Source organism: Phalacrocorax aristotelis, chromosome 18 (genome assembly GCF_949628215.1).
Source record: "Phalacrocorax aristotelis chromosome 18, bGulAri2.1, whole genome shotgun sequence".
NCBI lineage: Eukaryota > Metazoa > Chordata > Aves > Suliformes > Phalacrocoracidae > Phalacrocorax > Phalacrocorax aristotelis.
In genome coordinates this window covers 2,760,201-2,774,080 of record NC_134293.1, presented here as the reverse complement: position 1 = coordinate 2,774,080, position 13,880 = coordinate 2,760,201, and the positions used below count along the sequence as shown (strand labels likewise).

General features: G+C 45.1%; 1 protein-coding gene across 2 annotated transcripts in view; it reads right to left on the bottom strand.

The window, feature by feature from the left end:
- The window catches only part of VPS53 (VPS53 subunit of GARP complex), a 69,849-nt gene that overhangs the window by 28,589 nt on the left and 27,380 nt on the right, over positions 1-13,880 (bottom strand). For both annotated transcript variants that reach the window (XM_075113459.1, XM_075113460.1), the window contains exons 8-13: positions 12,615-12,693; positions 11,255-11,398; positions 9,991-10,133; positions 9,175-9,316; positions 7,498-7,599; positions 3,987-4,081 (exon numbers count right to left, since the gene is read on the bottom strand). In XM_075113459.1, the coding sequence (XP_074969560.1) occupies positions 3,987-4,081; positions 7,498-7,599; positions 9,175-9,316; positions 9,991-10,133; positions 11,255-11,398; positions 12,615-12,693 (705 nt within the window). The remainder of the gene's footprint in view (positions 1-3,986; positions 4,082-7,497; positions 7,600-9,174; positions 9,317-9,990; positions 10,134-11,254; positions 11,399-12,614; positions 12,694-13,880) is intronic.

Below are 13,880 nucleotides of genomic sequence, written 5' to 3'. Positions count from 1 at the left end.
TCTTGGCTCCACATCCCCCAGCTCTCCCCTTCCCACGCCACAGCCTTCACCCCTCTCACTGCTGGGGACGTAACGGCTGGCCATGCCGTGAGCCAGGGTACCCAAGTAGAAAGCCGAATCCTTAGAAGGAGAACGGCAGAAGAAAGAACCTGAACTGTAACTCCCAGAAGAAACTGAGCTATCATTAAAAAAATTAAAAATTACTTTATAGTTAATGTATTATCATTATTTTTTTCAGGGACAGACTTATTTAAGAGTAGCAATGCTGTCCATAGAAATGAGAACTCTTCTTTAAAAGCCTGTCAAAGAGTTTCAACTTGAAATGTTCTCCTAATCCTAGGCCAGCTCACAGGGCAGCCAGCACAACACGAGAGTTCATGCAGAGAGACTGCCGGGATGGGTACAGCCTTTCCGCCAGCACATCGGCTGAGACTCTTCAGCACATTCTCACTTAGCTCTGCCAAAGAAAGGGGGGAAAAAACCCACCAATGACAAAAACTTTTCCCCCGTCTCTGTCTTTTCTTTCTTTTCATCTTATGAAAGAGAAAAAACCCTCTGATTTCAGTTTACCAAAGAATTCAAAACGCTGCACAAGTAGAAAAGGTGACTTGGTTCTTCCCTGATAAACTCGCAGATTGCTGCACCAAAACGGATGAGCTCCTGCCACGGATGATCCGCTGGGCCAAACTAATCTACAGAAATGTGCTTGCAATAGCAGGGCTTTAAATCATGAAGTAAGGCTCTTTGGCTTAAGCTAGGCTCATAGGCTATTGCAAAGACAAGTAGCCCCTTTTTTCATGCTTATTGCGTGCTGCTTTGAGTACTTTACATAGCTCCGATTCCACATAGGCACACGGTTCCTCGGCTTTGTTACAAGAACTGTAAAAACATCAGGCTGCTCAACTGATGTGATAAATCTCTACACTGGCACGAGCAATTGAATGCTGAACCGAAGCATTGATTGTATTCGACCACAGTGAAGCAAAATATACCTCCCCCCGTAGCTGCAGGAGAGCCAGAGAGATGGGCTGCTGCAGGAGGGCTCACGCGCGCTACGAGCTGCAGCATTCCTTCAGGTTCTCAAAGCGGACACGGCTTGCTCCTTGTCAAAAGGCCCACTAAATTAAACAGCTGCATTTCCACCTCTGCACTGGCACTTTGCTCCATCTGGGCAACAAAGTGGAGCTTTCTTCGCATTCACCAGCCACTTTTTTTTTTTTCTTCTCTCAGTCTCAAGACACAGTGAGGAATGTCAATGGCTTTTGTTTCTTTATGCTTACTCCACATGTTCTCCTCTTCTCAGAGGCAAAGTGAAATGCATCTACATTTTCCTGGTCCCCCAAGGTCATGTCAACTGGGATGCACGAGCAAACGCAGCTGTCCAAAATAGCTGGGGGAGCAGTGCCAGAGCTTCATGCTTGCTCTGATCCTAACCTGAACAAACTGCTGGTAAAAGGCAGGCCACGAGGACTGCCCTTGTTTCAGCATGGGATTGATACAAGCAAAACATCAGGTTATTGTGCACTCAGGGAACTACTATATTATTAACGCACACCTCAGTTGATGTCAGTCAAACTTTCGCATTCCTCTCAGTTGGCCCAAATACAATACGAAGGCTAACAGTGTTTGTGTGGTACAATGGGAGCACAAAGTATTTGGCAGAAAAAAGCTGCTGGGAGATGAAACATGAAGAAGGCAGAAAAGATAGAGAAAATGAATATTTTCTCTATATAAACTCTGCAAAAAAGCTCAAAGCAAATTCTCTGGTAGCGCAGATGTGGTATGTCCTAACAGCAGCATATTTATTGAAAGAACTCTCCAAATCTGATCAAGAGAAAATATGAAATGAAATCTTATAAAGAGAATTTTATTTTGGTTCTTAAATCCCTTCATTCCTATTCCTCTTCCTTTTTTCTTTCACTCAACCTATTCAGTGTTTTTTCTGCATCTCTGGCAACCATGAGATGAACTGGGCAACTCCTCAGCAGCGTGACAGAAGAGCGCGGTGCTTAGTAAGTCGGTCAGTTCAGTGATGCGAACAGTTGGGATCAAGGAAGGGCAACGGCACTGAGACACCCGGACCTCTTGTAGGATAGTTCCACGAACCAAGTATTTTGGAAGCCCCTTTGCTCACGAGGCTGCAAATACACACCACAAAGAGGAAGCACCAGCTTTCTGAACAATCTGAACGCACACGTGCATTTTTGCACACTTAATCACGGCTCTGCGTACCCTCACCACTGCAGAGCTGACAGAGCTCTTCCTTTACTCCGTCATAACGGCTTAGCGCACACGTGTACGCTCCCGTTGCTCTGATGGACCACAAAGAAGAGCTGAAGACACATATCCCAAAGGGGCAGAAATGAAATCTGCTTCGCTGTTAAGAAATCTGATATTTACGTTGCAGCTAAGGGTGGAGAGCAGCACCTTTAAGCCTTTCTGTCAGGTATCTCCTCTTAAATTGCTACAGATTTTGGCACCGTGTTTCTTTAAATGGGTATGGAAACATATGGAAACAGGTCCAGGCTTCTTTCTGCCACAGGCTTAAGGCAACAATGAACAAAACTGCCGCGCTACTCTCGCTATTCAGACCCCAAACATACAATTAATTATCTAAGCAACTAATTTTTGGACATCAGCAACCGATTCTTCAGAAGTTCAATCAAAAGGGGAAGAAGAGAGAAAATCATAAAGGAAAGCAATTTTTGGCAGACAGGGGCAGCATGGGGAATACTGTGGCAGTTTTCCTTTGAACTCCTTGCAGCCTGTGGCTATAAAGCTAATATAAAACATCTCAGGATTGTAAAGGAAAAGGAAAAGAAAAAAAGCAACCGGAAGGGCTAGGAGTGCAGTAGGGTAGAATTACCAAAACGGGGATTAAAATGGCCCCCAGTGAGAAGGGACGAAATATTCAAACAAGCTAGTGCTCAGCTGGCTGAGGGCAGGGGGAAATATGTGTTCCCCTTTGTTATACTGCAGAGCGGAACCTAAACCCAGCATGACAGACCATTGTGCCAGGGTTTGTTTATTTGTTTATCTATTTATTTAAAACCTAAAAGGTTGATGGGACATGGGAAACCTTTTTCAAGACGGCTGTCTTGGAGTTTGGACAAAATCAGGATCCTACGAGTCTCAAGTTACGCACTCGCTCACATGTAAGTCCTTGAAGATGGAAGGGCACAGGCAGATGAGTTACATGAGGCAGGCCCCTCCTCCTCCTTTCCAGCCACTAACCTGCACTAAAAGACTGTATCAAACCTTTTTCAACTGTCTCCTCTCCCAGCTGGCATGGCAGTTGTCACAGAGATGTTATTTAAACCTTGGTGTGAATCGAGGTGCACAAGGAAGTGTGGCGAGAGCTCTAAAAACTTCTCAGAGCTCTAAGCTGAAAGCTCCTTTCATTCAAGTTATTTTGCTGCAAGTCAAAGAGGAAGATGAAGAACGGTTCTAGGGATTAAAGCCTCTGACAAAGCCCCAATCTGTGAGCCATGATAATGTTATCTTACAGCCAGCTTATCTACAGCAGCTTTCATCTAAGGATCTCAAATAACTTATTTCTATAAAGCAAATCTGGAAACTCCCCTGCCACAAAGCCACATGTGTATTTTACAGAAGCAGCAAACCTACTATTTGTGGACGACATGAGACGAAAGAAAGGCCTATGTCTGCAGTGGGAATTGCAGAGGCAACAGAAGCAATTTCAGAAACACTAAGCCTCTTCCACAGAAAGGCAGTGGCATCATTCCTGCAGGCCTTTGCAATTACAGACGAAACCAACACCCACAGCCCTCTGAACGCTCATTTTTGCACAAGCGAAGGTCCCACTCATTCTAACTTTCTTGAACCACGAGTACTGCCCCCATGAAATCAGAAAGCAGACCTCCAAGAAATTAATTTTCTGCAGCTTGAGCGCAGAATCTCGTACAATCCAACTGTAACACACACTCAAAAGCAACCAAACCCAAAAGAGCGTGCTGGTTACTCACTTGTCCTGGGACTCGATATACACATAGAGGTGAGGCTCAAAGCACTTGGAAACAATGCCATGAAAAGGATTGTCAGGGACCTTCGGCTTCTTTGGCTGCAAGAAAACATTTAGAGTGTTGGTTCCAACCTGTCCTGTAAGACCTAGAAGAAATAGTAATGCAACGGCGCAGAAGGATCTAAGTCTTCAGGAATATTACAACACAGAAATTTGCTGTCAAATGTGCACGTAACCAACAGTATATACAGCGTCAGTGTGTCCAAGTCTTCCCTTGCTCCCTCAGAGCTGGTAGCATTCCAAAGAATTATCTGTTCACTTGTATAATATTCTTATCCTTAAACAGAAGGCTGTTCCATGCAAACAGATTTCAGCAGAAGAATCTTAATACGGTTTGTAAATAAAACCTCACTGACCTCTTCGAAGGGTAACAAGACTCCACTAGTCACCTCTGAACGGAAATCCAGCAGTTATTTGGAAGCAACATTGAAAAATCCCTACATTTTAGAACATTAAGGATAATAACTCAAAGTTACAGACTTCATCTGGATGAATTTTATTTAGGTAAACAGATTGTAATTACTGGAGGAGCTGCAGTTACACAGGCTACGTTACAGGACTGCCTTTCCTGTGAAACGTGTTTCTGTGGATGCAAAGACTTCTATTTTAAAATCACATTTAGAGCACTAAGCACATATGCCACTTGGGAGTCATCCGGTTTACTCTCATTTTAGTTTAGTACTGCACTCGACGAAGTGGCCAAGCACATCTCGCTGAAGCCACTGGGACTACTCATATGCTGAAATTTGTGCATGTTTAAGTACCAGGCTGGGCAGGGCCTTGAAGCTTGTCTTTACACTACAGCTAAATTTGGGGTTTTTTTTAAACCAATAGACCATTTTTGCCTGTTGCTTGCCAGCAAGCTGACAGTTTTTCACTGCCTGCGAAGAGGGCTGCAGTGACTCTGGAGTGGAATTCTTGCCTCTCCCTGCAAAAAAAGCCAGGATCAGCTCCCAGCCAATGAAGATATGAATTTTTCCAGTTGATTTTTTTTTTTTCCAGCATAAGAAAAGCAAAACAAGAAAGCCTAAAGGACATGCTCTCCTAAATGACAGAGGAGGCGGCACAAAGTCATTTGCAGGAATGGCAACCTTGCAGGCAAGCATTCTCAGAAATGATTAAGACTCAAAGACACAATGGCTGCAAACCTAAAGCGAGCGAACGGTTTTATGGACACCAGACCACCTCTATGAGACTGGCTTCATTAACCTTCTCACTAAGAGCACGACTGGAGAATGTAAGTTTTACAGCTTTGGGACAGAGCCACTACCCAGCATTCTCCACCTCAGCCCCTTTGCCAGGGCCTGCCCGTTTCTGCCGGATGCACACGCACATTGGAGCCGGGATGAAAACAATAGGTGGTAATTACAGAAACCTTCCCGTTGCCAAGTCTCCAGGATGGCAGTGCTAAAACAAGGTTGCAGGTTCACGATGTTTATGATTTACCAGGCTGGAAGAGCCAACTCCTAATGCAGGACTGGTTTTCTGCGTCTGCGTGTGTGTCTCTGCATCATGCTGCTCCCAGCGTGTCTGGTGGAGAGAATACTAAATCTTTTAACAGTAGCAGTGAAGCTGTATTTCTGAGTGTGCAATCCTGTCCAAAAGCTGCAGATGTTTAAACTATTTCCTCCTTGAGTTTGATGGAAATAATAAAAGGTTACTGTTGTCACAGTAAGGAGGTCTGCAGCTGGCCCAGTTTCCTTTCATTACTATCCAAAGTAAACAGATTAAATCAAACTGCTAGGATCGCTAAAAGAGGTTCTTTTTTAACATGGATTTCTCCCCCCAAACCCTTGTGCTCCCTCTTACATGCCCAAGTGTCTTGAATTCTCAGGGCTAGTGTGTTGGAAGAGCTCTAACACTCAAAACTCTTCATCTTCAACTCTTCCTGTCCCTTCTTCAGCTAGCGACAGCAGAAGATGAGACCTCCAACATGGACCCACCAGCACTAACCACCAGCTGTTGGTGCTTTGAAACTGAAATACTGGGGCTTATGGGGCTCCCATCTGGCAGACCCGGGGGGAGCCACCCTTGCAGCAGAGCCCAGCACTGCGTTGTGAGCATTAACACAGGGCGTACCCAGAAAGAAAGGGCAACCTCGCCACAAACAGCATTTCAAGGGATAGCTCAATGGATGGCTTCATACCAGCCTCCCCACGTACAGGGAGCAGAGCAGTTTCTTTCTCGGAAGCAGCTGAGCTCCTTCTGGCCAGGGCAACGCATTCTACAGTTGACTAAACCCAACCCTGAACAGCCTAAAAAGGCTTTGCAATTTCTCTCTTCACCTGCCTCCTAGCACTACTGGCTTCTCCAAGGATGTCCTCTCAGCCCAACACTGCACATCGGAGGCAGCTTTCTTCCAGCCACTACAGACAGCGGAAAGCAAGCTCTTCACAAAAAGATACACCACACAGGTGTCTCCCCAAGTTCCCAATCTCTGTCTTCTAGATCACTAGCAAAGTCTGGCCAATACCAACTGTCCAAGTTGTATTTTAATGGAAAGAGCAAAACTTTGCTTGATCATTCTATTCCAGGACTTCTGCTGTGGGTGAAGGGCAGCGCGCTGCCCTGCTGGTGTGAAAATCTGGAGGGGATGCACCGCACCAAACTGCGCTGGAGCTACCATCCCAAACAGTCCCCAGGGGCACAGATCTGAGTAGGTCCCAGGGCCCTGGTCATCCATCAGGATAGCGCCTGTAAATGGCCCATTTACAGGGCTGTAAACTCACCGAACAAAGAGAGGGTACCTGCCCCAAGCAACTTACAATTGAACGCTTAGAAAACGTCTGGCGAGTAAAAAATATGGGGCTTACAGGCTTTGATATTGGTGCCAATTAAAACAATTGCATTTACTATTCACTCTAATGTTTGCAGAGGGCTTTGGAAAGCCAGTGCTTTTACAAGTGGTTAGGTGTTGTCTGCTTTGCAGAGGTAATAGATTAAAAACACCACCGAGATAAAAATCCCAGTAGTAATATATCTGGAGTGAAAACCTAAAACTGACACTTGGAAGTTCAATGAGTTGCCTGGTGGCTCCAGACTTCGTTTGCTTGGCTGACAAGGCAAAATATGAATTGCAACTGTTTGTAGTGGGAGCTTCTTCTGGGATCTGAAAACCCAACTACGCTAGTTCATCTTTCTTTGACAGAAATCCCGTAGTTATATTTGAGCTGTTGCTGCATGGGCTAGAACAGAATCCAACTCACTCTCACGTGGCAGGATTATCTCCACGCTATTAACTGAAATAAAGATTGCTTTGGTTTCAGTGAAGTGAGCCAGAGCAAACCATGGTTGTACTGGGAGCCTGTGAGCTGCGCAGAGGATCAAAACTGTGCTAAATTAATTGCTGTGAAAACAAGCCTTTCAAATCAACGTGATGGGAAAAGCTTAGGCACCACTAGAGATTTTGACACAGAGACTGCCTCTCTGACAACTGGAGAACTTCAAAGACTTACTTTGTCCGTATCACTTTTCTCGATCACAATCTCATCTGTCTCTGTCCCAGTTTCATCCTCCAGAAACGGGTTGGTGGAGGGAGGTGGCACTTCTGGCTTCTTCTGTAAATAAAAGAGGAAGCTCCTTAGAGAACAGTCCTGTTTGTCCCCTCTGGCACGCAGCTACATCCATGTTTTGCTAAGCCCCTCAAAGCACTGTGCAGCAGTCTGTCTTCCCCAAGCACAGAGGTGACTGCGGAGTGCCAGGTCGTGCCTCTCCATCAAGGTTAGAGCACACCCCCTCCTGCTTCAGGGCTAGGTTCCCTCTCCATCGCTCCGCCAGCACACTTCATCTTCAGCACCCTCTTACAGCCCGCTCTTCTTGCACCCACGCTTACCTGCTCTGCCTGAATCATCCCTGGAAGGGGCATTTTGATTAGCACCAAATTTCCACTCTCTCAAACCACACGCTCCAAAGCACGTGGTCTCCATCACACGGGCCCCTGACAGCTGGCCCCAAAACCCTGCTGCCGCAGTAAATCCTGCATTACTGCTCCCACCAGACTGCATGTCCCCACTGTGCACTCGCCAGATAGCCATTTATAATTATGGCCTTCATTTTGTGTATAAAACGGGTCAGATGACGACACCCAGAGTGTCATAGCCTCTCGGCAGCTCAGACAGGGGGACAGAAAGGATTTTCTTTTATTTCAAGCCACACCCTCCCCTTCTGTTTTTCCCAGCTATAACAGTTTTGTGCCTACCTTCTCCAAAAGGATAACAACCCAGTGAAGCCAATTTAATTAAAGCTGCAAATTTCGTACAAAATTTGTCAGAAAAATAAAGCCATATTCTTGAGAGATCTAAATTCAGGCAGGAGGAAAACATTACAGGACTTCCCATTTTAATTAGCGGCACCTACTGATCCACAGCACATTACAAACAGGTCCAGCAGGCTTGCCGGGTAGGCTGAATTATCACATCCAAGTAGGCTTCAAGACACCAGCTGGACAGAAAAGCCAACCTCAAACCAGTGGCTTCTGAGCCACACGTGGACTCTGTGCTCCCAGGGCACTTGGCTGGCAGAGCTCTTGGCTGAAGTTTCAGGCAGAAAAAGCAGAGATGAGCCCAAAGATATTCACTGAGCTGTTTCTCTTGGCTCTGCTTTTACAATCTACCAAATGACACACTGAAAAGTAGAAGCTACCAACGCCCCTGCAAGTCAGACTAACCCAACAGACAGTGTGGGATTGAAGGATGGTACCATGCGGTGAATGTGTGGTAACTAGAAATGCAGAGAAGAGAGGACTTCTAGTTATAAGGTGTCATCGACATGCAGAGAGCAAACATTATAATGCAGTCACCATGCCATAATTACTTTGTGGTTCTCCACAGCCATGTGGCTTCAGCTGCAAACAGCACAGGGCCCAGGAGAACCAAAAAAGTACGCAATCAGTGTACTTTCTTTCTTGGGAGCCATATGCCATCCTCTCTACCACGTTTTGCAAGATCAAGAATCACTTTCCCAATTACAACCCACTAAGCACAGTCACACTAAACACCCTAACCTGCAGAGCAAGAGGAAGCTGCAGGTGACACTTTGCAGTCTCCATTGCTACAGCTATGTGTGAGAAGCAGCTTTTTTTTTCTCCTGAAGCAGCTGTGGACTAAAGGGTTGCTCTTTAGAAGTCCCCTTACCACTGTCCCATCAGCTAGAGTGCAACCTGAGAAGCGTTTAGCCAGAAGTCCTTCGAAGTTGGTTGTCCTCTGAATTGCAAACAAAAGCAATTTCACCTCAATTTCCTTTGCTCTTGTGCGCATTATCTTTGCAAGCTCTGCCCTGAAAGAGAGAAGGGGAAAACAGAAAACACAAGTGTGGTTTTCTATAAGGAGAAAGAGCTGAAACCTGAGATTGTAATTCAGCCTATTCCCCAGACACACTTTCATCACAAAATTCGAGTTAATTCCGAAGATATTTTACAGATCACATTTCAAACATCACCACAGTTCTTTAGAGTTTTGTGGGTAACACGACCCCATCTCCTAACACCCAGTGCACCCCCGCAGCCAGGAAAGCTCGCAGCCTCAAACCTCGGGCAGCACAGTCTCTGACTGGGGTCCCAGAACAAATGCAGTGGTGCTACTGGGACTCAAGCTGGCACTTCCCTCCGGTCCCCCATCTCTAGCTGGCAATGAGCACGCTCCAGGGCAGTCACACCACAGTCAGCTCACACTTTTTCCTTGGCCTCTAATATTACTGACGTCTACTTCTGTTACACTGAAAATTGATTTCTACATCATCCCACCCTCCCAACAGCGCATGCAGTTTTAGTGCTACTCCTCAGGGTTTTCCCTCTTCACTTGCTTTCGATCATGGACAATTCTACACGGATATTTGAAGACTGCCTTTGAAGCCCTATGGATGTACGATCCATTTGGCGAAAGCCAAGCCAACCTGTTGTTTTAAGGCAGGTGACTCTGCCGGGGAGCATCGTGAGCTCGCCGGACGCTCACCTCGTGACGTGGCAGAACTCCACAGCGATGCGCTCCGTCATGCACCACTCCTGGGGGAACATGCGCCCGTACTTCTCCTCATAGTCCACCAGCTGACGCTTTATCCAAGCATAGCGCCTGTCAATCTTATCCAGCCAGGCCACCTGATTAAGACAGAGAACGACATCTTTAAGAGCAGCAGCTGCTAATATTCAGCCTGACTGCTTAACTGTGCTGCCGCAGTTTCGCAGAGGAGCTCGGGCTATCGATCAAAGCTAACTTGATCACTGTTAATAATACCCTGAATGCCAACAGTCATTCTTCAAAGCGCTTAAACACATGCCAGACTGAAAACCCTATCTTGTGCGAACTAAGCGAGCAAGTTCTGTTGAAAATGAGGATAACAGTACTCCTAAATCATTTAGGTACTATTGAAAACTCAATCCAATAGTAACTAATTTGATCCCACCCTCTTCGTTTCGCAGACAGAGAGGTTAAAGTCAACAGTGGGATGCGAATGCAGGAATTCCTGGATTCTCACGATCAGCTGGTTTTCGCACTCTGGGGACTGTGGACCCACAAACTTCTACAAGATTTCTTACGACATGAGCAGGATGGGATTTTTCTCCCCCAGTATTTGTGCTTTCTAGTCAAAAAGATTAACCCAAAAAACTTTGAAGGAAAAATGCTATTTAAAATGAAGCATTTTAGCCTTTTCCTCCTCTTTGTCACAGTTTCGAAATTGTTAAAACACATTTTGATCCAGAGTTGGTTTTAGTTTGGCTTTTATTCAAATCCAAAATGATTATAATAAATTTTTTAAAAGCTGTTAGCATCACGACAGGAAGTTTAAAAATTAGCTACAAGGATTAACCCACTTCCTGGAAATCCCCCCCCGGCTTTGGAGGCATTTTGGGGTCGGTTGTTTAGAGGGAGGTGTTGTTTTTCAAAGTATTTGGGTTTGCAATTTTCAGAATTTAAATTTTCAACCCGTTACAGAGCAGAAAGTATAACTAACTTGATTTTATTTATTTACTATACGAGGGGGAAACACTTCCAGCACTGATATATATGAAACTGAGGTATAAGGTGGGAGGAAGTCATCCTGGCAGAGACGACACTGACTCCCAGCTCATCAGCCTGTGCATGTCACACCCACAAGTCGCTGCTTCTGCGCCCTCGGGTTAGAAACATTTCACTACAGGAACCTGTGGAAACATGAACTTCGTCAACGCCAGCAGAGCAAAATGTGAAATCCAAATGTAGCTTGCTAAGCTTCCCTTACATCTTGGTTTTCCTGGAAAAGGACCAGATACTCCGAGAGGTGTTGTTTAATAAATTTCTTGATGATTTCCTGTTTGATTCTGGGATCCAGGACATTGGCGACTAGACACGCATCACGTAGGACATTGCTGGGTCCACCAGGCCTCTATCAAAATAAACAGGAACAAATTATTTCAGGTTAAATAGCTGCATGGATGATTGTAAACTGTACTGCATCCACGTTATCTTGTTTTTATCCTTCGCCATTATTCTTCTCTTTTTGATGCTTCTGCTGCTGCTCTTTATTATCACTTAGGCATCTGTCCTCTGTTGGATGAAAACTGAGCTGCTTCCAACTTCACCGGCCATAAAATCGTTCTGTAGCCCAGCAGCCAGGAAGCTCCCTACCGCAGAAGAGCAGCCAGCTCCATCTGCAGAAAGAACCGTTGTCCCATCGCTTCTGCAAAGCCTTTCATCGGCCTAAGGTGTTCTGAGGAGCACCTAAGACAAGTGGGACAAGCAACCCCTTTTCTGCAAACCCGAAGGCCAAATTAATGGAGAAAACAGCAGTCTAGAGATGATCAGTCTGCAACTCAAAGTAGCATCTGCTGGGCTGTATTGGCACATATGATGATGTCGGTGCAGAAGCCAGAAAAATTAGAAACATTTTTTTTAAAAAATGCTCTTTTGATGCTGCTTCATGGGGACACAGATGTACCCTTTATCAAGGATTTGTTCCAAATAGTTTCCTCATTTTTGTACTTGTCAGTTTTATGAAGAAACCAACAAGACTGGTACTTTGGAAGACAGAACTAGTGTTTTCTTTGAAGTAAGTTCAAATTCACACCTACCCCCCATATTGTTAGCAAACATTTGGATGCATAGTTCTGGGGAAGCACATTTGGTGCCTTAGCCCTAGCCCAGATTTGCATCTGTGCTGAGTAAACCAGAGACAAATTTGGTGGCAGCATGTCAACGGCCAGCCTGCGCTTGGCTTTCCCCAAACGCAACACGAACCTTTCGTGTCCAGCAAATAACCAGTAACCTGGGTCAGATGCCGAGGGAACCCCACTCTGGTCTATCGGGCCACACATAAATTGCTTGGGGCGTTCCTCAACTGGCTTGCAGACCTCACTGCAACAGATGTGCGCAACATGACAGAGGAAGGGTGTCATTTCTCTCCCACGGCCACTTGATAGAAACAGTGAGAAATATACCTAGCACCCTGCAGCTTGCGAGACTCGTTTGCTTTCTAAAATAACTCCTGCAACACAGAGAGATCAAATCTGGATGTAAAATGAGATTAAAACCAGCGACAGTTTCACTGACTGATTTTCAGCGACACTTTTCAATGGGAGGAAGAGGGGAGCCGAGAACTTTACCTTTGTACCTTGAGAAGGAAAGGCTTCCTCGAAGTCAGCCAGGATCTGCTGTCCCAACTCATTCTGCGCCGCCTTCACCCTGACCAGGACAGAGGAAGCAAGGGCTTTGTTGGTGATACAACTTCTTTGTTTTGTTGTCTGCAAACATAACTACAAAGTGGACTGAAACAGCTACACAAAGGTTTTTAAGGGACACAAAAAAAAAAAAACACACTAAAGAAAAACACGCACATTAAGAAGGCCTGTACGTCGAAACTGGGAGAGGAGTTGCTCCCTGAATGACACCGGGGTGACAACTCCGGCTCTGCAGCATCAACCCCTGAGCTGTAGCAGAACATGTCCTAGATGCTCTTGCCCTGCTGCAATTTAGTGTTTTAATAAGAGCCAGTTAATCAGCTGAGAAATCAGCAGGGTTCCTTTAGTGCCAACGTGATCAATTTATCTTTATGTTCGTGTCTGTTGATTGTATTTCAACAAAAGTATGTTTCTAACACATAAAAAGCTTCACAGTGTCTCAAACTTCATCGCGAACCTTTCACAGTTCCAGGTGCACTGACCTACTTTTAAATGCGTCCATGTGAACACTGTTGGCTGCGGTTTTACCCTATAAATCCTCCATGTCTTAAGCAGCATAAAAGAGCAAAGGTATCAAATGGGTGAAAAAGTTTTGAACAAACCACAACCTTGCTCTTTATTTAGCTGTGAGAATAAAGCTTCCAATTTCCAGAAATAAAAGTCAATATGGCTTAATTGATACTTCTAGGGAAATGGAAATGCCTACACATACTAGAAAGAGCCAAACCAAACAGCTAGGCACTTATATCCCTCTGCAGCCTTGAATTCTTCCATCACTTTTTATTATACTGGAAACGCTTTAAGGTCTAAACTGATCATTCAAAGCCGTGGATTTTTCCACTGAGATTGATACATTAGAAAGAGTGGCTGTATTTACTTTTGTGAAAATGTTTGTTCAGACTGTGGGGGGAAGACTTTGGGGTTTTCTTCTGTTGTTTAAGACTCCTCAAACTTAACAAGGAATGATCTGCTTCTTTAATCTGCCCATTTGAGGTCCATTAGCAGCAAAACACCACCAGATGACCTGACAATGCTGGAGAACAAGGCTGGATTCTTTAATGGTGCCAAACACAGAAAATTCTAGTCCTTTAAAAGTGACGGCTGAAATATAACTTTATATCTGTGATTTAACTGTATGTATGACCTGCCTTATCCAGGATTTATTTATGGGGATTTTGCTGGAAAAGCTTC